Here is a 26549-nt window from a genome sequence, read left to right as displayed (position 1 = left end):
AGCAAGTGAATATAACATTCCAGACAATGAGCAACCTTGTCTTAAACCCCTACAAACCTTGAAGGGAGTGCATAAGCCACCGTTTATTTTAGTACACTTTCAACATCACCATAAAGTACTTTCACTTTATCAATAAAATCCTGACAAATTCCAAAAGCTTCTAAGGTTCTCCACAAATAAGGATGTTCAATCCTATCAAAAGCCTTTTCTTGATCCAGTGAAACAAGTCCAATATTAAAACCGAGCAACTTGGAGACATCAAAAATATCCCGCATAAGGGTAATATTATCAAAAATAGACCTACCCGGAACACAATAAGTCTGATCTGAATGCACCACCTGATCTATTACCTTCCTTAACCTATTAGCTAAAACCTTAGAAAGCAATTTATAATCGGAGCATAAAAGCGAAACAGGACGCCAGTTTTTGATTTCTAAAAGATCCCCTTTTTTAGGGAGGAGTGTAATGACAGCTCTACTGCTACTCACAGGCAACCTGCCTGAGGCCAAACTATCATTAAGCACAAACAATAGATCCTCCCCTATTTCGGTCCAAAAAAATTTATAAAATTCAACTGGAAGTCCATCAATTCCTGGCACTTTTCCAGAATCCATACTATTCAGGGCACTAAACAATTCCCCCATGTTTAAAGCACCTGAGAGATCTGCATTGCCCCCCTCTGACACTTGACTCAGACCTACAAAAAATGGACTCTCAGAATCCCACCCTGCTCCCAACTCATTCTTATACAAATTTTCATAAAAATTACAAGCTCTTTCACGTATTCCTGCATGACTAGTTAAAATATTTCCTGTCTCAGAGCGTAAAGCATGCAAAAAACGTTTTTGCCCGTTTTTTTTTTCAAGACTAAAAAAATATTTAGATGGTGCATCCATCTGTTCAAGACTTAAAAAACGAGAACGAATCAGAGCTCCTTGTGTTTTCAACCCCAGCAGGTCTGCTAAATGTGTTTTTCTATTCGAAATCATCTCTGTATAATTTTGATTACTCGATGCATCAGCTAAGTTCTGCAATTTAATTATCTCTGTCTCCAAGGCTTTCATAGAATTATCTAACTCTTTGGTGACATTGCAAGTGTACTGTTGACAAAACTGTCTTATTTGTACTTTTCCAAAATCCCACCACTGCTTTAAATCTTGAAACGAACCTTTTTCCTTTTTAAAATCTTCCCAAAATACCTTAAAGACCTCCTTAAATTCCTTATTATACAAAAGATTTGTATTAAAATGCCAATAGGCACTCCGAGACTTAATCTGATTTAGAAAGAAGGAGCACACAACCATATGGTGGTCAGAAAAACTTACTGGACAAATAACACAGTTTTTAAAAATACCCAAATGATGTTTAAAACTATAAAAACGATCTAATCTTGCAAGAGACAGAAAACTATCACGAGCATGAGCCCATGTATACTGTCTCTGACCATCATGAAAATGCCTCCAAATATCACACAGATCATTCATGTTTATAAACTTAATAAGACATTCACGAGAAGCCATGTGAGGCTCAATATGATTCCTGTCAATATGACTCTCTGTGCAGTTAAAGTCACCACCTAAAAACAGATACTCTTCAGTATTACAGTTTTGTAACATGGAACCTAATGTACCTAGGAACAACAATCTTTGCATTGGTGATGTAGGAGCATAAACACAGATAAAAATTAAAACGTATTTTTCAAAAATTGCTCTTATTTTTAAGAGTCTTCCTTTCACAATCTCATCAACTTGATATGAAACTGGACAAAAACTTTTTGAAAATAAAATTCCTACACCACCACTAAGTGTGGTGTTGTGACTCAGAACAGAAAACCCATCCCATTCCTGCATCCAGTCTGCCGCATTTTTAATATCACTGTGTGTCTCTTGAATAAAAGCAACATCAATTTGTTTTTGCTTAATAACTTCAAACAATTCAGTTCTTTTTTTGCTATTTCTTGCACCATTCACATTTAAGGATGCAATACACACTTCAGTCATGCTCAAAAATAAAAAGCAAAAAGACAGACAGCTTTGAATCATATTCATTGCATTAAACTTTTTCACTGCCATCATTCAAATCCACGTTGAGTTTCCTCACTATTTTCTTTAACCGATACACTTCTTTATTTGAAAAACGCCCTTCAGCCATAAAACATTTAGTTTTTTCCACAAACTGTCCTACATCTGGGAAATACTCATTAACTAAAACTCCTCTCTTATTTTTCGTTGACTTAAGGAACATTTTTATGTCATCTACATCATAATCGCGGCTGGAAAACTCACTTTGTGACAGAATAACACTCGAGTCAGATGACTCACTATCACTCTCTGAGTCGACATGATCAGAGGCACCTTCAACATCCAATTTCTTCAAATGCCGAAAATCACAAAACTTGTCTGACTTCTTCCTTTTCAATGGCACCTTAAACACTGTTTGTTCCATACCAGTTTCATTAGGCCCACCATCAACCTCCCGAACATCCCCCATATCAGTTTCAACAACTCTTTTATCGCTTGACTCACCTTGGTCTCCCTCGTTTTCAACTTCTTTTGAACTTTGGATTTCCTCCTGCACTGAAACCACTGTGTTCTCCGCAGTCCCAGCACCACGAGCGCCAACACGGTCGCTCACCTGTGCCACCGCTGCTTCCACCGCGGCTGCTTCATCGGCTGGCGGCTCACTGCCGTTAGCTGCGCCTTCCACGCTAGCTGTTCCTTGTTTGTTGGGACAGGCTCAGGCCAGATGGCCGGCCATGCCGCAGCCGTAACATTTAATCCTGTCGGTGGTTATAAACACCACATAGTCAAAATCATCCACTCGGAAATTCAGCGCAAGGTCTAGGTCAGCGTCATTGTTCACAATCATGTAAACTGAGCGTCTGAACGACACAACATGTTTCAGTAGAGGAGAAATGCCACCAATTGGAATTTTTTTAAACGAAGAGACCACTTTTCCATGGCGAGACAAAACTTGTGTTAATACCTCATCACTAATAAATGGCGGTACGTTCGAGAGAGTGACTCTTTTTGACGATAATGAAAGTGGTAAAACAGGGGTAAGAACGCCATCAATTACAATTCCTCTCTGAACTAACTCATTAGCTTTTTCTACTGTACTTAAAAAGATAACGATAGCACTATTCATCCTTGAGGCAGACAATATGTTCTTATTTCCCACAACTTCACCCACAGCTAAACAACAGCTCTCCACGCTCACAGCAGACGCCACCTTTACACCGTGACGACGCGTGAGTGAGCTCAAAACCCGCACACCTGCATCCGCCATGCTCCCCCACGCCCCAAACCACCCCCTACAAAAAACAAAACAAAAAAGAAAAATCTCAAAAAAATAGACACACACACAAAACAAAAAATAAAAATAAAGAAAAGGAAAGAAAAAAAAAGAAGAAAAAGAAAAAAGCAACTCAAACACGAGAGCCACCAAGCACGCTCCCTCGCCACGCTCATTCACTCCCAGAATGCAATGCAGAGAGAGAGAGAGAGAGAGAGAGAGAGAGAGAGAGAGAGAGATTGGATCAGTGCTGTTCCCTTCAGTTCACCGTGATTCAAACCAGCAGCGGAGGACACGTGTGTCATGTGAAATACTCAAAGGTACAAGGGGTGACCGACAGTAAATATGACAGGTTTGCCAGGGCTTAAACTATCAGCTTACTGTTTGAAGCCGAAAATAAAAATAGAAAATATATTTTTTTTCATACAGAAATGTTTTAGAAAAGAAAGACCCTTTCAGTTTACAGTGTAAAAACAATGAATAAATGCAAAAGATTTTGCAAAAAGAAAATACAAGTTTTTTTTTATAGAAATGTATGCAATAATGAGAAACTTATGAAACCAAAGCATTTTTAATTTCTAAAAGAACTTTCAATATATATATTATTTATAGAAATAATTTACAAAACAGACCAAAAGTTTGGAAACATTACTATTTTTAATGTTTTTGAAAGAAGTTTCTTCTGCTCATCAAGCCTGCATTTATTTGATCAAAAATACAGAAAAAAAACAGTAATATTGTGAAATATTATTACAACTTAAAATAATAGTTTTCTATTTGAATATACTTTTATATTAGAAAATAATTTATTCCTGTGATGCAAAGCTGAATTTTCAGCATCATTACTCCAGCCTTCAGTGTCACATGTAACACATAATAATATATTTTCTTTACTATCACTATCTATCAATTTAACACATCCTTGCTGAATAAAATTATTGATTTTATTATTTTTTTTAAAGAAAGAAAAAAAATTACTGACCCCAAATCACTGACCAGTAGTGTATATTGTTATTACAAAATATTTATATTTAAAAAAAATAGCTTCTTTTTTTTTTACTTTTTATTCATGAAAATATCCTAAAAAAGTATCACATATTCTGAAAAAAATATTAAGCAGCAGAACTGTTTCCAACTTTGATAATGAATCATCATGTTAGAATGATGTCTAAAGGATCATGTGATGATGATCCTAAAAATTCAGCTTTGAATCACAGAAATAAAAGATAATTTAAAGTATAATAAATGTAAAAACAATTATTTTAAATTGTAATAATATATCACAATATTAAATTTTTTTCTGTATTTTTGATCAAATAAATGCAGGCTTGATGAGCAGAAGAAACTTCTTTCAAAAGCATTAAAAATAGTAATGTTTCCAAACTTTTGTCTGTACTGTATAACAGTCACATAATCACATAATAATAAAAAAAGCAATTAAACTATTTAAATTAATTTCATGTCATTAGAAAATTAAAACACATTTGAGTCCTAATTCATTTGACCTAAGAATTGGCCACGACCGCAGACTTCATTAAACATAATCATTTTTTAGGCTTTAATCCTACAAGAGAGTACCCTTTCAGCCAACATAAAATCCACCAGAGAAATTCATTTTACTTTCTGTAGCGACATATTTGTGTCTAAATATTAAGCATTTATGGTTTTCTCAACCAATCTTCTAAAATATAAAACATTTGCATTTTATAGACATTTACATCAAAGATTGATGCACAGCTACACAATACACATCTTGCAGAAGTTTTTTAGCCAAAGCAAATTCTACTGCATTGGGTTTACATCGGTTTTTGCATTCCCTGGGAACTGAACCCATGACCTTGGCATTGCCAGCTCTGATCTCTAAAGTCTGGTCTACAGAAATCAAAGAAGAGAAGTGAGAAAATGAGGCAAGCAGATAAGAAATGAGGAGAGAATAAGCGTTTGTGTAGTCTCCGACAGGAGGAAGTCTTTCAGGATCAGCGTCTCCTCTGGAATCGGGAATCAATATATCATCAGCTTGTTCTGCTCTCCATGGGATGTTTCTGATTACGACTGAATCATCTGAGCAAATGAGGCGTTCATCTCACAGCAAGACTGCATCATCTGGAGAAAATAACGGCGTTAGGAAGGAGGCTCTGTGCCTTCTCGTGCCAGTGCTGTCTGGGGATGTTTTTCTTTGTTTCTTTTACAGCAGAACTAATAAAACTCAATGTTCTTTTATCGCTCTTGTTAGCGTAACGTTATGAGCGCTAGAGGCGACGCAGTCTTGGCCACACGAACCCAAAGAGTCTGCACTTCCAGTTGCTCTTCACCCTTTCAGAAACACTATTATTCTTCAATAAACCCTTTTGTGTTGCCTCGTCTATTTTTCATGCTTCTTTATTTTCTTCAAAAGTAGTCTTGATTTAAACACACTTTTTATGACATTTTTCTGGCCTACAACATCAAGAACAAGAGCAACGTTTAAAGAAATTTCAGTACCATTTATAGAAAAAAAAGAACATAAATTCTGAACATTAATTGAGGAACCTAATAAAATATATAAAAAAAAAACACAATTTAAGAAGTAAGAATAAATATCTGCAAAAGCCCAAAAGACAAAAACAAACAAACACATGATTACAAAATTAAACCCTCCAAATAATAATAATAATTAATCAATTAAATTAAAATATATATAAATAAATAAATATCTATCTATCATTTTGTTCATCCAACCATCCATCTATCCATCCATCCATCCATCATTCTGTCCATTCATCCATTCATTCATCCATCCCTTAATCCATTCAATGCATCATTCTGTCCATACATCATTCTATCAATCTAATTCAATCATACATCCATCTATCCATCCATTGTTCTATCCAATCATCCATCCATCATAATTTCATCCATCCATCCATCCATCCATCATTCCGTCCATCCATCCATCATTCTGTACATCCATCCAGCCATCCATCCATCCATCATTCTGTACATCCATCCATCCAGCCATCCATCCATCCATCCATCCATCCATCATTCTGTCCATCCATCCATTCATCATTCTGTACATCCATCCAGCCATTCATCAATCCATCATTCTGTCCATCCATCCATCCATCCATCCAACCACCCATCCATCCATCCATCCATCCGTCCATCCATCCATCCATCCATCCATCCATCCATCCATCCAACATTCTGTACATCCATCCATCCATCCATCATTCTGTACATCGATCCATCCATCATTCTGTACATCCATCCAGCCATCCATCCATCCATCATTCTGTACATCCATCCATCCAGCCATCCATCCATCCATCCATCATTCTGTCCATCCATCCATCCATCATTCTGTCCATCCATCCAGCCATTCATCCAACCACCCATCCATCCGTCCATCCATCCATCCATCCATCCATCCATCCATCCATCCAACATTCTGTACATCCATCCATCCATTCATCATTCTGTACATCCATCCAGCCATCCATCCATCCATCCATCCATCCTTCTGTCCATCCATCCAACCATCCATCCATCCGTCCAGCCATCCATCCATCCATCCATCCATCCAGCCAGCCATCCATCCATCCATCATTCTGTACATCCATCCAGCCATCCTTCCATCCATCCATCATTCTGTCCGTCCATCCATCCATCCGTCTGTCCATCCATCATTCTGTACATCCATCCATCCATCCATCCATCCATCATTCTTTCCATCCATCCATCCAGCCATCCTTCCATCCACCCATCCATCCATCCATCATTCTGTCCATCAATCCATCAATCCAGCCATCCATCCATCCATCCAGCCATCCATCCATCATTCCGTCTATCCGTCCATCCGTCCATCAATCCATCCTATCATTTTCTCCTTTAACTAGAGCCGTAGAATGCCTGTTTCTCCTAATTAGTTTTGCTAGATTGGATTAGTCTGTGAGATGAGAGGATGATCTCTGTGTGATGGTACCTTTGCAGGTCTTGCGGTCCGTCTGAAGAGAGAATCCCACCGGACAGCTGCAGCGAACTCCAGACACGGCGTCATGACAGGTGCTGTCACAGCCTCCGTTATTAACTGCACACGTCTCTGAAAACACACACACACACACACACACACACACAGACACACACACACACAGACACACACACACACACACAGCAGTCAGGACAGGATCATCTGGACATATATGTGCATATCAAACCTCATGAACATCCCGGATGTCTTGCACAGTCTGAACAGCTTTGATTAGTTTAGTCATGAACGCAGCACATGCAAGAGAGCAGCAAACACCTGTCGAACACCTCATACTCTCTGATACACCTCGTCTAATGGGACGGTTAGAGTTCAGTTCAGCTAAATCATTTTTTTTTTCTCCAGTCACTTACTACATGTTAACCATTTACTTGATTATTAAAAAAAAAAAAAAAAATAATAATAATAATAATAATTGATTTAACTTAACTTTCAGGGTTTGGGGTAGGCAATAAAAACAACAATACAAACTTGTTATTTTCAGGATTTGGGAAAATAAATAAATAAATAAATAAGAAAGAAAGACAATAATATTATTATTATTATAATATAATTATAATAATTATTCATTTAGAAGGGTTTGAGGTATGGCAATACAAATAATAATACGTGAACAACTAAAATACTATTTTAATCTATCGTATAGTGATGCAAATAAATAAATAATCTAGCACAATAGCTGTCATGAATAAGGGTTTACCACAAAGCTCTGCTGGCATTCAGAAGAACAACTTTCTAAAAGAGACAGAGAGAGCGAGTGTCTGTGTCACAACACGCTCTGAAACACTTCGAGATTCACCAGCTGTATCAGTCTCTGATTATAACGCTTGACATCTGTGAGAGCCGGAACACAAAACACTCGCCTTTGTGTGGGTAAATTCTGTCATCTGAAGAGATTTGATTCAGATGTATGAGTGGATATAAATATGATCTTTTGATAGAGGAGATGATAAGTGGTGTCTGATTGACTGGGAGACAGCTGTGAGCTTACCGAAGCGCTCTTTCCACTAAACGCTAATGATCCGTGTAGTGAGCAGTTAACCATCAGACCTGAACATTCAGATGATCCTCTGATATAGCAAATCACTCTACCCAGTTCACCCATGACATGATTCATTAGTATTAAAACGGCTCATTTAATGCACTTTATGACCTGACTCTTTAATGTTCCAAAAAAATAAAGTAAAAATATATATAAAAATATAATTTTTACCATAAAATTATTCATTAACATTAAAACAGCTTATAATTGCATGCATATTATGTCCTTACATTTTAAAACTCTGAAATTAAAATAAAATGAAATATATAAAGAAATAATAATTTAACAATCAATCAAACAATAAAAAGACAGGATATGTATTATAATATAAATATTTACTGGACAAAGTTCTACAGAATATCTTCTGCAGTAAATCCCTGCAATCAGTTTTAACATAAAAAGCTCATAATAACATTTCAGTGTTCTAAAAAATATAGTCACTATATATATATATATATATATATATATATATATATATATATATATATATATATATATATATATATATATATATATATATATATATATATAATGTTATTTAACATGCATACAAAAAATATATATATATTTGGACAAAGCTGTGCAGAATATCTCAAATCACTGTAACCAGTTTAACCATAATTACAGACACTTAATGACCTTACATTTTAATACTCTTAAAAATAAAATATGAAAAATATATAAAATAATAATAATTTAACCAAACACTATATACACACCACACAGAAGGGGATTAGCAAATAATGGCAAAGATATCCGGCCAACTACAACATTACAACAGCATATTTTTCAAGGACGAGCACCATTTTAATGATCTTAACAAAATAAGAGCACCCAAGTGGACCTTATTGAGATACAATTATCATTCCAGCTAAAGAGTAGCTTCAGAATGATGTCCGCTGCCAAAGATATCAGGGCTACAAATAAGCAACGTTAAGACCTTCTCTGCAGACTTCAAACATCAAGCATCTAACACAGTAATCGGGCAACACAGACAAAACAGCGGATGTTCTTTGAGGCACATGTGCATGCTGAGACCCATTCAAACACATTTTCACTTGTGTCAGAAACACTTAAATGAACGACTAGTTTTTGGTCGCATCCCAACAATTAATACAACCATAATCTCCATATACTGTCTCTATACGACACTCTTTGAGAGAAGTTAAGTGTTGAGTGAGAAAAACCACTCATTAACAAGTATCCAGCAGGCCAGTTGCTAATGTAAAACCACCTCCAAGGAAAATTCAGGGAGAAAGATTTTCTACCGAGGCAAAATTCTAGACTGCTTTAAATTAAGTGCAATTAGGTCATCTAATGGCTTCCCAAGAGATCGCATAATCACACCTGCCCTTCTTCCTGCAATTCCGACTGAAACTTTAACAGAAAAAGAAAATCTCCATCTGATTTGCATGTGTTTTTTGTGCTGTAATACATGTAAACCTTAGACTCGGTTGGCATGTTTGCACCGCCATCACTGTAATTGGATGTTTCACCTTACTTAAGCAAAACCATTCCACCAACATTCAGCTAGAATTGCTCAGAATTGTAAATGTTGGCACAGTTAGTTTCTGAAAGGGTTGGAACAAGTCGGGAACATGCTGCCAGAGGTAGAGCTATTTGGTAAATATGACAGCTGTTGGCACAGGTCTCTCTCAACCTCAACCAAACACATCGGTCCCCATTAAATCCACTCTGATGTGAAAAGGTTGTCATGCAAACAAGCAAATTTTTCAAAAACACCAATGCTTTCCAAAGCGTGAAAATAGCATGAGCTGACAGAAAGAGAAACAACGTCAGACACGTCTTTGGTACTGGGACAAAGGTTGTCTTTGAGATTTGGTGTATTTGCAGAGCACTTATTTCAGGCCGCATTAACAAAATCCCAAGACAAGTGCGTTTCACAGATAGGCTGCATGCAGATTTATTGTCAGAACCAATCAATTTCTTTAATAATCCCAGAGCCCTGTGGAATCAAATGTGTGCACCCAAAACAAAACGCTTGCACAATTTCAAGTCATGCGTGAAACAGTTTGTAAAACTAAGTATGGTGATGTGTTATAGCAAGTTCAATTGAATTCCATTACAAGAATTTATCCCAGGTCAAAGTCTTTGGGCCAAATTGGACCCATTTAACCCTTCATCACAAAAAGAGTCATGGGAGACTGCAGCAAATTCATTGTTAAACCTTTTATTAGACATAATATCTAATTAGAGAATGGGCAGTTCTCAAATCAAGATGTTGCATGCAAGGTTTCAATCAGAAAATTCGAGAGGAAAACCATTATAATGGGGGAAAATTGCATTGTGGTGATCTCCTGTCTTGCCAGAATGTGGCAAATAGTCAAGAATTGGTGCAATTGTTGAAATCGGTGCAATAAAGGTTATTAAGAATTCCAGAATAACAACGTCCACTACTTTAAGAAGTAGCCAATTTAAAGCAAGCTAGAGAAACTGACTTCTTTACCGTTGGGTAAACCATATTAATGCTTTGTGATGATCTCCTGACTTGCCAGAATGGAGAAATTGGCCAAGAATTGGTGCAAATGTTAAAATTGCTGCGATAAAGGTTAGTAAGCATTCTAGCATAACCACGACTAGTACTGAAGGACGTAGCCAACAGGAATCAAGCTAGAGAAACTGACATATTTACCATGGGGAAAACCATTTTAATGTAGGTAAACCGCATTGTGGTGGTCTCATGGCTTGTCAGAATGGAGAAATTAGCCAAGAATTGGTGCAATAATGGTTAGTAAGAGTTCCAGCATAACCACGCCCACTATTGAAAGAAGTAGCCAACAGGAATCAAGCTAGAGAAATGGTCATATTTACCATTGGGTAACAGCTCTGGCTGCAGTGGCTGATGTGGAGTACTTCTTTCCTCTGCATACACACACACACACATTGCAAAAACACTGCTTAGTCTACAAAGATTTACTTTATAAACTTTATAAAACACCCTGGCCAGTCAAATTTGTGTTTTTAGTTGCCCTAGTACTCAAATTGACCCTTTTATGAGGCTGCAAGAGCTATTTAGTTCATAAAGTACCTATCAAAAGGCCAGCTTAAAGGGATGATTCTACCAAAAATGAAAATTCTGTCATAATTTACTCACCCTCATGTCATTCCAAACCTGTATGAGTTGTTTTCTTATGTTTTTATGATATTTTGAAGATTGCTGGTCATCAAACAGTTGGTGGTCGCCATTGACTTGAACAGTACTTTTTTTCCTACTATGGAAGTCAATGGCAACCACCAACTGTTTGATGACCAGCAATCGTCAACATATCTTCTTTTATGTTCAACATAAGAAAGCAATGGAATGACATGAGGGTGAGTAAATGATGGCAGAATTTTCATTTTTTGGTGAACTCTCTCTTTAAACCAACCCAAGGTTGTGTACTAATTGAAGCTGGTTTAAGCTGGTTTAGAGCCCCTTAAACGGTTGAATTAGTTGAGCCTGAGCATGGTCCAATGAGCATGAGTCCAACATGGTGTTTAACATAGTTTTAAACTTTCGTACAGAGAGCAACAAGGAAAGTGTTAGTCTTCTCATGCATCGACTAGACAACACTCTGAACACAGAGCAGATAGATGCAGACCTGTTAGTGTGAGTGAGTTTGACTACAACCTTCAGGGTGAACATTTGAAATGAGTAAGAAGGCGTGAATTCGTCTCATGCAGAGATAAACTGCGGCAATGATTCCCACTGCAGTTCATTGACGTCTTTCAATCACTTACCTGCACTGTGACTTCTCAGTTTGAAAATAATTACTAAGTAACAAAGCTTGCCAGACCTGAAAGATGCAACACTGAACTGCTTATGAAAGAAATGGTTTTAAACAATATGATGCCTGGGGATTGTGTGCACCAGCCAGATGTGAGCATCTGTTTCAGATTAGCATCTTTCTCTCAGGCTAAGAATCTCCACAACCCTTTTGTTTGCTAAGTGTCTTACTTCTACGGAAATGTTCGTGCAAATCCGCTGGCTTATGCAGAAGGCCTGGGTATGTCGTTTGATTGTAGGATTGCATGAAGATGCCTGGACCCATGTGGAAAAACACTTAGCGGTTAGGTGTTAGCTGTTAGCATTTTCACGTTCTGTTTGGATATATAAAGAGAGAATTCCACTGGAAAGTGAGCAGCACTTACTACTTGCAGCAAAGAGAAAGGTTCAAGGCATAACTTTGCGTTACTGCTATTGAAGACATATGACTGTTTGCAAAAAACATATTACATATTGATAAGAATTGGAAATTTTTCTTGAGAAGAAAATCACATATTGGAACGACTTCTGAAGGATCATGAGCAATAATGGCAAAAAATTCAGCTTAGATCACTGCAAAAATATATATATATTAGAAAATATATTCATATTTTAAACTGTAATAACTTTTCCCAAATAAGTGTTTTTACTGTATATTTTTTTTAAACAAATATATGCAGCCTTGGTGAGCACAAAGATTTTCTTTAAAATATATTTAAAAATCATAATGATTCCAAACATTTGAATGCAGTTCAATTGATCTCAGAAGTTTATATTGTGGCGTTACGTAAAAACAAACCAAATCAATGAACTGCCATTCAGGATCACATAAACTGGAAAATTATTCAAATATACAGATATGATCTGGCTACAAAGGGTATAATTATCCATTGACGACCATTAAAAAGTAGTTGAGTTTTCTGACCGAATAAAATAGTGCGTAAATATTTTATTATATTATCGTATTTACCAGCATCCAATTTCATCACCACTTAGCATAGTCGCTAATGGGATCATATACGACTGAAACTGCCACTCAGATGTATGGGAATGATAACACATTGCTCTCTCCAGGTATTTTTTGCCAATACTTGTTGATGTGTGATAGTGTTTGTTTTATTGTCATCCCTTCCGCTCAATGTGCGCTATTAAACCAAACCTGTTTGGCAAAGCGAATTATCAGTGACACATTGAGAATGATGAAAGCCATATAAAGTGCAAAAGTAATCAAAGCGACTGAAATCCATCACCAGTGAAGAAAAGCAGTCAATGAGGATAAAGAGGTAGGTGAAAAAATTAAATGAAGTAGCTCAAGGAACACAAAAGCCACCCAGTGAGATCAGATGGATTGATTTTACTCTACCAATGTGCCATTGCGAGATTAAAGTCCGAGAGCTATTCTGCGAATCAAAGGATGTGCAGCTAAAAATGAGCCGAGATCACTTAGAAGCTATTCGGAGCTAAATTGTTCATAAGGATCCTATTGCATTAATGAGGTCTGACTAACAAAAATACAGGTGATCTGATTCACTGATGCAAACGCTGAGCTATTTCTGCTGTCGGGGTGAATCCAACTTCCATTCCAGACTCCAGTCATTGACCAAATCACTGCAAAGGCATCTGAAAACGTCTTTAACACATGCTACATCTGGTCCTCTGAACTCTTTTATTCATAATATGCTGTAAACAAAGCGAGGGGGAAAAACACAGTGAGATGGCAAGACTTAAAAAGAGTCAAAAATGAAAGCGTGTGCTAAATGTTTCTTTAACTTCGACAGTTTTGGCCGTGCGGACGTTTAGAAAATAAACTCTCTAAAATACACTCTGACCAGTTGAAGTATTTCGTCGACTTACAGTTACTAACATGGAAAAATTCGTATTTTATTTGAATTCTTACTCCTTTTGTGCTATAATACATTTGAATAAAAATTATAATAGATCTAAAAATACATTTTAACAAATCTAATAAATTTATAGCAATATTTGTTTATTCATTCATTATTTACATATATTTATAATACTTTTTAATAATAACAATTCATATTTGAATAGTATTATTAATTATATAAAAATTAAAAGTATTATTTAATAATTACTTAATAAATATAATTATTATTATTTTCTATTTTAAATTTTAAAATGAAGCCTATGAGAAATTATCCATTTTTTTTTAATTGAAATAATAATATTATTATTATGATATTTTCAATATCTTAGTTTTTTGCTAATTTCTTATCAGTTTTATTACTTAATAATAATACTAACAATAAATATTATTACTATTACTATTATATACATATATATTGTACACATGTATAATTCTTTAAATAAATGAAGTTATTAATACATTTTAAGTTATTAAAACATTTTCTTTAAAGTATTTAAAGTAACTAAAGATATTTGTAAAGATATTTCACAGTAAAGAGATTTCTACTGCTATTACACTGTGCAGTAATGATGCTGAAAATTCAGCTTTGCATCAGAGAAATAAATTATATTTGAAAATATATTAAAATATAAGAAGGTTTTTAAAAATTTGAATAATATTTCACAATATTGCTGTTTTTGTTGTATTTTTGATCAAGTAAACGCAGTCTTGGTGAGCAGAAAAGACTAAAAAACTACATACTTCAACTGTACAGCCATATACTTTTTTTTAATACCATATATTTTACTATTGCATTTAATAGGTAATAAATAAGAACCATAAATAATGAAAGCATGCAGTAAAAAGTTTAAATGTGACTTTCATGTTTTAAATTTCATGTTTAAACTCTGGGACATAAAAGTGCCTGTTGTTGAAGAAACATCCATCCATCCAGCCTCTCTTCTCACCTTCTTATCATGCGAACCATTTCCATCTCCTCAGGGGATTGTGGGTAGGCCACATCAATTACTCTGTGGCTCCAGCCCATCGCTCAACAGGGGCTTATTAATAAGTTCAGCTTGTTTTATTGTGGGTTTCTGGCCTATTAGAGCTCGTGAGAGAGCGACCCAGCGACCGCAGTCCAGCCTTGGGCAAGCGACTCGATCTGGATTCCTGTGGGGGGAAATGTGCGACCCTGACAGATTCACCACAGCTCTCTGGCCTCTGCGGCCTGCACTTTACTCAGCAGAGCGATTGGTTTTGTCTTCAGGGGCCATCAGACAAGCCAGACGTCTCATTTGTGGTGCTGCTGGCAGGTTTCGGGGGGAACAGAGGGGTAATAATAGGGCGTCTGAGTAAGACCTTGACATAAGAGCTGGATACAGAGTAAAAGAGGCATGCAAAAAAAAAAAAAAGCTACTGTCAGGCTGCTTTCTTCGAGAGCTTGTGTATGTTTGTTTCTGTTTGGATGTTGCCAGATGTGAGGCCAGTTGCTAACTTAAGGATTCATAATGCCATCCTGAAGTCTGCGGGTCGGTTTGCTTTACGACTTTTCCGACTATTACGGTTGACGCTCCCAAGATCTGTTTTCAGCTTCACCATACAAAAAAAAAAAAAATGGTGTGACTGAACGACAAAGTATTAAATATATATATATTTTTGCATAAAAAAAGGGTGAATCTCACAACAAATATCAAGATCATATTACAACTCCCCAAAAATGAGAGGGAGAGAAAAACAAAATATTAATAAATTTAAATGAAAAAATTAATAAAAATTATAAGCTATCTAAACATATTTTTAAAATCTTATACATTTATAAAATAATATAAAAATATTATAAAATAAAATTATAAAATAATATTATGTATTATTTAAAAATAATTTAGTAGTAGTAGTAGTAGTACAGTAGCAGTACTCAGAATAAAAAAAAAATACTAGTGCTGTCAACGATTAATCGTGATTAATCGCATCCAAAATAAAAGTTTTTGTTTACACACTGTAATATATGTGTGTATACTGTGTATATTTATTATGTATATGTAAATACAAACACATGCATGTACAGTACAGTAAACCTACATATATAATGTAAATAAAAACGTTTATTTTGGATGCGATTAATCGTGATTGATCATTTGACAGCACTGAAAATTACATAACAATTAATCATCATATAATCTTTTTTTTCTTTCTTAGAGATTGGCATTGAGCAGCACGTGCAATTCAGACTTAAACAGATGCAAGTTTTCTGTGGGTTTCTAGTCATTCATAAATCATGGCTTAGTAATACAGAGGCCTGCTGTGATTGGTTGTAGAAATGCAAAGCAAAGCTGTGATTGGCTAAAGAGGTGCACAGAACAGCTGTGATTGGCACACACATACATGCACTTATTATTCAGGTCATAAAGCTGCGGTGTGTCATTTTTTGGATGTTAAAGCACTAAAATAGTGCTTACTATGCAGAGACCACTATAAAGAAACCATCTTTGTTTTCTCAAATTCATTTGGTGACGCTAATGGCTCATAAATTACACACTGAAGCTTTAAACAGCATTATGACCAATCAGTGCTTTTTAATAACGTGTGAAGTTGAAGGGTAATGTGCTCAGTGAATCAAGCAAGCAAGGTTAAACAGAAAAAAAAAAAAAGACTAGAGCAGGAAAGCACATAACTCTTCACATTCAGTGATCTCGATTGCCTAAGTTTGATATATGGTCAAATGCATCAAGTTCATATGTCATGCGTAAGTGTCGTTTTGCGTTCAACTTTCAGTTCAGAGCTCCCACGATGCCTGTAAATCCTCCGCCGTGACTTGACTAATGGAAACACTAACATATGAATGTCAATGGCGCGTTACTAAAGGACAATGTGCTCACTGTAAAACACCAGAGATGCACAGAACAGTCATTTCTCATTGTATCAACATTTCTGAATGCATTTCTGAATGCATTTCTCATTCTGAACGTCGAGTGAAAATCTGAGGTTTGGTTCCACCTCATAAAATCAAACTGGACTTCAACAGAACATTACGTTCAGAGTTTCCATCAGAAGTCTCTTAAACCCAACACTTTTGCTTTAACAATGTCTGGAGTTCACTAGGACATCAATGTGAAATCAAAACCAACCCTTGGTACTAAATGAATCTTTAAACAATTATTTAGTGCACATTATTTGTATATGATCTTCATAATCTTTCGTCAAAACGTAATCATATCTAAAACTATTTTCCTGTTGGTTGATGTCACAGCTCACCCTTTTTTTATCATCTAGTAATCTTATCATGTAGCAACCAGTCATCTGGTTTTTCCCCTTTCCTTTGGATTAATCTGGTAAAGACTGTTCGATGTCTTGACTGTAGTTGCATCAGCTGGCCAGGTGGAGTGCTGTCGTGTAGAGAGAGCTCACCTACACAGCTCTTCCCATCAGAGTGAAGCGCAAACTTCATGTGACATGAACATCTGGGCCCGTGGTCCATCTCCTCACAGATGTGCTGACAGCCGCCGTTACCATAGTTACACGTCACTAAACAGGAGCAACAGTATGAAGGATTAACCATTAGATAATTATCCATTTCTATCTATCTATCTATCTATCTATCTATCTATCTATCTATCTATCTATCTATCTATCTATCTATCTATCTATCGATCATTTTGTTCATCCATCCATTTATCCATCCATCCATCCATCCATTCATTAATTCATGCATCCATCATTCTACCCATTCTTTAATCCACCCCTCCGTTCGTCCATCCATCATTCTGCCAATCCAATCATCGATCCATCTGTTCGTCCATCCATCAATCCATCATTCTGCCAATTCAATCATCCCTCCATCCATCCATCCATCCATCCATCATTCTGCCAATCCAATCATCGATCCATCTGTTCGTCCATCCATCAATCCATCATTCTGCCAATTCAATCATCCCTCCATCCATCCATCCATCCATCATTCTGCCAATCCAATCATCCATACATCCATCCGTCATTCTGCCAATCCAATCATCCATCCATCAATCTGTCATTCTGCCAATCCAATCCAATCATCCATCCCTCCCTCCATCCATCCTTTTGCCAATCCAATCATCCCTCCCTCTATCCATCCATCCTTTTGCCAATTCAATCATCAATCCATTCATCCATCTTTCCATTTATTCATCCATTCAACCATTCTTTCATTAATTCATTAATCTGTCCATCATTCTTTCCATCCATTCATCCATCCATATCCCCATACATCCATTCATTCATCCATCCATTAATTAATTAATTGAATGCATCATTCTGTCCAAACATCATTCTATCAATCCATCCATCCATCCATCCATTGTTCTATCAATCATCCATCCAACATTTTTCCATCCATCCATCCATCCATCATCTATTGTTCTATTCAATCATCCATCCATCATTTTTTCCATCTATCCATCCATTCATTCATCAATTCACCCACCCACCCATTAATAAATGAATTCATTCATTCATTCATTCATACATACATCCATTAATTCACTCATCAATCCATCATTCTATCCATCCATTTATGCATCCATCCATCCACCCATCTATCTATCCATCCATCCATCAATCCATCCAAAAACACCATAGAAAAGCATACCTCAAATGCCTCTGTTATTCTCATGGAGAGTGTGTATGAAATCTCTCTTGCTGATAAACTTTTACTCACATTTACAGTCACGGCTGTTCTTGGTGAGCTGAAATCCAGGTCTGCACTCACAGGCGATGCTTCCTTTGGGCGTCTCTCTGCAAATGTGGGCACAGCCGTGATTTTTATCCATGCAGGTGGGCACGTCTTTAGTTCCATTAAAACGCACTGCGGAACATAAAGAAAGAAGAAAACATGCATCCTTGATGAATACATGTTTAATTAAAGCTAATTAAACTTTTGAACAGTAGAGGATATGCATATTAAAAATATAATTCATTCTGATGGGCTTCACTCAAAATTTTCACTCAGAAAAAAAAAGTGTGAAAAACTTTTTCAACTTTTGACACAGCCCAAACCCAGGTGATCATTGCTTTTCTTTCCCTGACCCCAGATCAGAATCATGTTCAGCAGTGTTTGAACTAAGAGGAGAATGAAAGCACCCCACTGACTTCAGACCTCAGGACGATTTGTTCGTGAAAGCAATGAAAATGTTAATTAAATTGATTAACAGATTTCAATAATTTCAACTTTTTGTTACTTACCTTTCAGAGCACAGTCAATTATGGGATAATCGAATGGCATTCATTTTTTATTTGACGAGTATGACAATGTCTTTCATTTGCACATACAGTAAGTTAATGAAGTGTGATGTCATGAAATTGCAAAGGCGTTTCTTATTGATATTAATTAGGTTATGCACAAAGTTATGCACAAAGTTTAAAATGATAATGAACTATTTTTGTACTGAAATTGAGATCTGGCATGCAACAAATTAATAGTTTAATTCGGTAAGGATGCATTAAATTGGTCAAAAGTACCAGCAAAGACATTTACAATGTTACAAAAAGTTTCCTTGACTCAAACGTTCTATTAATGAAATATTCTTATTCAAATCATCAATATTTTCACAAAAATATTAAGCAACATAACTGTTTTATCCTGCCACAGAAAAAAAGTATTCAGTTTTTTCTCAGAATTCTGAGAAAAAAAAAATATCAGAATTGTGACAAATAATTTAAGCTGCAAAATAATTTACAATTAAATTATTTATTTAAAATTATATAAATTTATTATTAATTACAATTAGAAGAAGTCGTCAGAAATGCACAATAAATTCACAAGTACACTTTTACTTTTTTTTTATTTCATGCCAAAAGAATAATGGGATTACGAGATGTAATTCTGAGTTTAAATTGTATAATATTTTAAAAAAACTGCGAGAAAAAAGTGAGAATTGTGAGATTAAAAAGTCGCAACCATTTAATTTCTTTTTTTTTTTTTCATGGCGGAAACAGGGTTCCATAGTTTTCAACACTGACAATAACAATTTCTTTCTTTCTTTCTTTTAGTATTTGACAAATCATAATTGTATAGCACTGCTGTTTTAAATAGCAAACATTTTATTTAAAACATTCCTCATGAATGCTTATTCAATTATATGTAATATACCTCATGGAAAAAAGTTAAGTAACTTAAAGTGTAGCTAGCTTCTTTTTCTTAGGGGTAGCTTGACTGAGTAACTTCCCCAGCACTGATAATGCTTGCGTTGAAAGTCATTTAAAAGGCCTTTATTGGAGCAATCAGAGCAAACTGAGAAAGAAGCTTTGGGACTAGGTTTATAAAATGTGCAATTCACTTGATGCAGACCTCAAAAAATGAGACGTAAATCATATTCAAGTCCAAAATCAGTTTAGAGAGAGTGAATCATATCACTTACAGAGGGTCGACTAGAGCACCTCTCTACTCAGGACTGCAGACCCATTCATCACGGCCAGGTCAGGTTCGGGCTAAAACACAGACCCAAAAAAGCAGTGAAACGCTCAAGTGCGGATACAATGAGCCTTTTTTCCAGGCCGAGGTGTAGCCCACCCGCTGAAACTCCCTGCCGTTTTTATCATTACGAACGTTATTGTAATCTCTCCCGAGACTCCCAGCTTAAAAAAAAGAGTGCTGAATGATCAGAATAGGGAAAAATTAACACTAGCATTTGGAAAAATGATGGGAAATCCATTTAAAGGGAATAAAAAAGTGGGCGATTAGGGTCTACACGCCGAGACACTTTACTGAAAGACGGCCAGAGATGAAGTGAAGAGGATTTAGCGGTGGAGCACTAAAACAGCATTTAATTCAGATTTCTCAGCTCAAACGATTATAATGCACACGCTCCAAAGGATTCTCACGGTTCACTATAAAACATTAAACACTCGAAAATGCTGCATCTTACCTCATGATTGAATTACTGTAATTATAAGACTTAAAGTCTGGAAGAACAAAGAAAGTGCATCAGATAATTAAAAGACACATTAAACTTTAACTGTTAAATTGCCGTTATTACAGTGGACTCTGTTCTGTTCATTTACTGGAAATGACATTTTCTGCATAAAACATTCCCACCAGGATTTAAGTGTTTTATTTTTTCCTGATTTTGTACCAGTAATTTGTAGAATTTTACCGAAATGTGTTGTTTATATAATAAGCATACCATATTTACCATATTAGATGTACAAAAGTCATACATTACAGAATAACAACTAACATAAAAATGCATTTAAAGTCGTCTCGTCTGAATCATGTGAGAAATCTGCACAGATCAAGCACTGTTTACAAGCCAAAACAGGCGTTATTTTGGATTATGGACTCCTATTTTAGCCGTAATCAGCAGTTTGAAGTTAAAACGTCTTGATGTTAACTGATGGACTGGAGTGGTGTGGATAACTTGTGGTTTATTATGATGTTTTTAGCAGCTGTTTGACGGCACCCATTCACTGCAGAGCATCTATCGCTGAGCAAGTGAAGACAATTGCTAAACTATTTAATTAACATAAAAACAGGGAACACTTTACAACATCCTGCACATTATTTTCTCATTCATGCATGCTTCTTCATCATTATATCAATATCTTCATGTGTTGTTTTTTTTGTTTTTGTTTTTTTGCAAATTGCATTGCAAATGATGCAGCATTGCAAAATTTGGAAGGGAATCTAGTGAATGCATTTAAACACTGTAGTATAATAAATTAAGCTGATTGGTAGGTAAAAATGTAATCATATTAGCCACAATATTTTATGATCCAACAATGGCTTTTCCTTTAACTGATCTCAGAGCAGCTCTGTTCTTCTCTTTGGAAACTCTGGAGCATATTATTATTTTTTCATACAAAGAAAGGCAAAAACATCACAGCGATATCAAAGCTATCCCTTCAGGAATCTCAGATCTGGGTCTCAGATTGTTTTGCCAACAATCACAAGGATCTGACGGAGTATTCTTCATGTTTTTAGCACCTTTCTGGAAGAGCTTTTTTGTTCATGAAGTAATTACTGCTACCTGTGAACAATTAAAGCCCAACACTCGCTCCTGAAGCATATCAAATATCATTTATGAAGTGAATACTGTAAAACGCCTGCTATATTAAGACCAGTCTACAGAGCACAGTGTGTTTCCCGGGGACTTTTTAAAGCATTAATGGAACAGATGTTTTATTTATTTTATTTTTTTTAATAGACAAAACTAATAAACATGTTATATAAACTATATCTAGAATAAGTTCTCATAATCAATAGTAAAGTGCACATTTTAAAATTTTTACTGCATGTCAAGATCAACCTTTCCATCTTATTATCAAAATTATTGTAAGAAATATAAAACTGTTAATTTGTGTGATTTGTTTTTGGAATAATACATTATTTGTAATGTCTTTGTATTGTTTAATTAATATTTTAACTTTAACTTTTTATTTTTATCAATGAATTTTTCACACAAACACACTTATATATATCATTATTATATAATATAATATTATTATTATTATTACTAAAATAGCTTGCATCACCTCAAAATTCTGTCCCGGGACAGAAACGTTTGTCATGATGTAATTAGTTTATGGACTGCATCCCTTCTTCAAAGCGAATCAGTCAGCTTCAGTGTCCACTAAGTGAAATCATAAATCATATTGCTAATAAAAGTGAAAGTAGACCTCTCCTCAACAAGACACATGCTTTGAAGGATCATCGGTGTAGTTCAAATGATGCAGAGGGATTATACCAGATTTTAATACTATATTAATACTAATTCACTCAAAAAACAATTACCACAATCGCTGTTTCATATTGCAAACGCACAGACGCTTTAATCAGGATTAAAATCAACATGAAATCACCAAAAAACACAAAATAAGAACAAAATGTCTCTAAATTTCTTTACAATCCTGCTACGATGGAAACACATCCACTTAACAACACACTCCAGAACTGTGTGTCTATAACAGTGTGTGTGTGTGTGTGTGTGTGTGTGTGCGTGCGTGCGTTTGTGTGTTTGTCTATTACAGTGTGCGTGTGTGTGTATTACAATGTGTGTGTGTGTGTGTGTGTGTATTACAGTGTGCGAGTGTGTATTACAGTGTTCATCTGTGTGTGTGTGTCTATTACAGTGTGTGTGTGTGTCTATTACAGTGCGCGTGTTTGTGTGTGTCTATTACAATGTGTGTGTTTGTGTGTGTGTGTGTGTGTGTGTGTGTGTTCATACTCATGTAAGTCATCCGTCTGCATCACCTGACTCTCAAAAAAACCACGTTAAGACGAAGGAAGCAGTTTTTTATTACGAAGTAAACATTTGCCAGACCACTGCAACACAAACACATGGGCTGACATTGATGAACTTTAAAAGCTCTTTGTTACTGAGCAGGTGTGAGAAAGAGAGAAAGACTCGTAACATACTAAACCCATCCGAGTGTGTGAATGAAACTCTGTAGAGCTATAATTACTCTACACACACTACACACTCAGAACTGGACTCTGCTTTAACATGAGCATCACAGAATCAAGCAAACGAATGCATAAGAGAACATATCACACATTTATATTCTCACAAATAAAATATCATATTATTTTAATTTTGAGAAATCTATATGAATTGTTTAAATATTAATATTACTAAATATTAAAATGTTTATATTTAATTGATAGTTTTTTAATTCATATCAAATTATAAATATACAAAAATATTATTAATTAATTAATAGGAATATTTGTATAATATTATTTTATATTATATAAATATATAATACATTAAATAATTTAATTAAATAATCACGTACAAATATTACAATAACATAAAAATATACTTTAATTTAACAACACATTTGCATGTTCATAGCTCACTAATGGTCGTCGTCATTATTATTATTATTATTATTATTATTATTCATTAATAGAAATGTTTGAATTAAAGAAACATTTATGTATTAAGATTTTAAACAAATTTTTCTTTACTTTTATTAATATCATTCAGATATTCAAATCTTAATATTAACAAATATTAAATTAGTAATAATGTTAAGTCAAATTAATATTAAAATGACTGATTTCCTTTCAAATCAGATACGTTAATATTATTATTTGCATAATTTTATTACATAAAAATGACCAAATAAAATGTATAGAATTTTGTTAATATTATACAAATATTAAATTATTATTATATTAAGTAAATAATGTTAAAAAGTTAATATTTATGCAATATTAATATTAAATTATATTAATATTTCAAAAATGTAACAACATATTTGCATGATCGTTCTCTAATGTTGGTTAATGTTTAAAACATAATTAAAGAAAGATTATTAATTAACATGGGTGCACTTCCCAGCAAAATTAACATGCACTAACTATTAAAAACGCATGCCATCAACATATAGTGGACGCTTTGGATAAAAGTCAGGCATATGCATAAATGCTAATTTTATTCTAAGCCTAGCGAAAGGTATTTCCGACAAATCAAAAATCGATGGAAATTAACGAGCATTTGATTTCTGCAAGGAGCACCTTTATTTCTTCTTATTTTCTGAGCTTGCAGTGGATTTTTGAGCTGAAGGTAGAGTTCAGGTTTTACGCTGTAGTGCTTGATTAGACTCACAACCTTTGACAGCCACAACAAAAGCTGCAGGACACATTTTCCCTGCCGTCCGTGACACACTCGACCCCAATCCTGCATCAGAGACGCAGCAGAAACACTTTTCTCCAGCTTCACCCAGTCAGCGTTCGTCTGTTTGATTCGAAAGCACTTCCCATGAAATGAGTGCTCAGCCTCGGGCGGCGAACGGCCTTCACTTCCTCCCGTTTCATTCTCCACTGGCTCTGCATCCGTCTGAGAGACTTCAGCTCTTATTTAAGAAAGTGTTTGTGAGGACAACCAGACATCACCGTGCAGCGAGTCATGATGACTGGTCAAAACAAACATCAACAAAACATCTGCGCAGCAAAGCACAAAGATCACTGACATAACGAGCACACGGGAGAAACTAGACATGGATTCACACCGATGCATTCCTTGAGGTTAATCCATTTACAAAATTATGAATTCTTTTTGTAACTTTCGTAAAATTTAAGAAACCATGACAAACAGTTACACGCAAAATACAAAAGCTAACAACTGATTTTAAAAATTATATTCAGATTAAAAAGTTAATATGTCAGTAATATTAATATTCAATAATATAATAATTTAAAAGTTCATGATTCTTATGTTTGTTATGGTCACATAAAATATATATATATATAAATATATATATATAAAATTAAATATTAAATTAAATATATATGCATTAGAACTAGGAGTCAACATCTTTATTTTGCCTATGAATAAAAAAAAGTGAAAATAAATAAATAAATGAGAAATAGAATACAGTGAAATTACTGAAATAAAAAATGTAAAGCTGAAATAAAAAAAATTATATAAAAAACGTTTTAAATTAAAAAATGTAATTGAAATAAATATTTATGCATTCGAATTTTTAATTAGCTGTCAACGTCTTTATTTTGCTACGAATAAAAAAACTATGTGAAAATAAATAAATAAATGAGAAATAGAATACAGTGAAATTCCTGAAAATGTAAATAAATAAAGATAAATAAATAAAAAAATAAAAAATAATTTATATATATATATATATATATATATATATATATATATATATATATATTTATAATAAAAATGTTGAAAACAAAATTATTACATAACTAAAATATAAAACTAAATATAAAAAATATATCATATTTAACATTTTAAAAAGTCTAGTCAAAATATAAATAAATACAAAATAATACAAAAATAACAGGAAATGCAAGCAGTTAAGAACAAACAGTTATTATTGAATTAATAATGTGTTTGATTTCCTTTAACAGTTAATTTAATTAATTTATTAATATTACGCCATTTAAAAAAGTAATATTAAAAACTAAACAAAACAGTTAAATATTTACTTTTACTATATATATATATATATATATATATGTACATATATATACATATATAAATAATAAAAAACACATTATGTTCATGGTTAAATTATTTACTTAAATTATTTAAAATTTTTACAATTTAATTAATTAAAAGTCTTGCATTGAAGAAGAGACACAATCATGAAATAATCAGAAATGGCCAAAAAATCACAAAAGTTTCTTGCAAAAACAGAAAACCCCCAATTGATCTCATTCTCATCGTCAATGCCTCATCACACGGGACGATGACTTGCATCACTCTCGCTGTCTTAATCACAGATATCTGAAGCACACTGTGCTACGACTATAACCGTAATGACAAACAGATCCGCCGACGTTTCTGGATTTATGCTGCCTGAAATGTTTTAATCTGGGAGCAATAAAACTAATATTAACATGAGATATGAGGGATTAACAACAGTATTTATCAAACTCTTTCCAGCAGGGAAAAAACCATCAGAGCCTTGAATCAGAGGGGCAGCGTTTGAAACATCCGATCCACGCTCAGATAACAGTGTGCTTATGAAACACAAACACTGACGAGTTCAGCCGGCCAGAAGCATCTCCTGAGGTCAGGCTTTGAAGAGAACAGATCTTAAACCT

General features: G+C 34.6%; 1 protein-coding gene across 2 annotated transcripts in view; it reads right to left on the bottom strand.

Annotated features, from left to right (window-relative positions):
- LOC127944919 (signal peptide, CUB and EGF-like domain-containing protein 3) overlaps nucleotides 1–26549 on the bottom strand; it is a 93951-nt gene that overhangs the window by 23329 nt on the left and 44073 nt on the right. Inside the window, exons 5-8 of one of the 2 annotated variants that reach the window (XM_052541337.1) lie at nucleotides 18690–18836; nucleotides 17405–17521; nucleotides 11196–11246; nucleotides 7259–7375 (exon numbers count right to left, since the gene is read on the bottom strand). In XM_052541337.1, the coding sequence (XP_052397297.1) occupies nucleotides 7259–7375; nucleotides 11196–11246; nucleotides 17405–17521; nucleotides 18690–18836 (432 nt within the window). The remainder of the gene's footprint in view (nucleotides 1–7258; nucleotides 7376–11195; nucleotides 11247–17404; nucleotides 17522–18689; nucleotides 18837–26549) is intronic. The other variant, XM_052541338.1, reaches the window with a different exon arrangement.

The sequence above is a fragment of the Carassius gibelio genome, chromosome A23 (assembly GCF_023724105.1).
Source record: "Carassius gibelio isolate Cgi1373 ecotype wild population from Czech Republic chromosome A23, carGib1.2-hapl.c, whole genome shotgun sequence".
In the NCBI taxonomy this organism is placed as follows: Eukaryota; Metazoa; Chordata; class Actinopteri; order Cypriniformes; family Cyprinidae; genus Carassius; species Carassius gibelio.
This window is presented reverse-complemented; position numbering and strand designations above follow the sequence as displayed.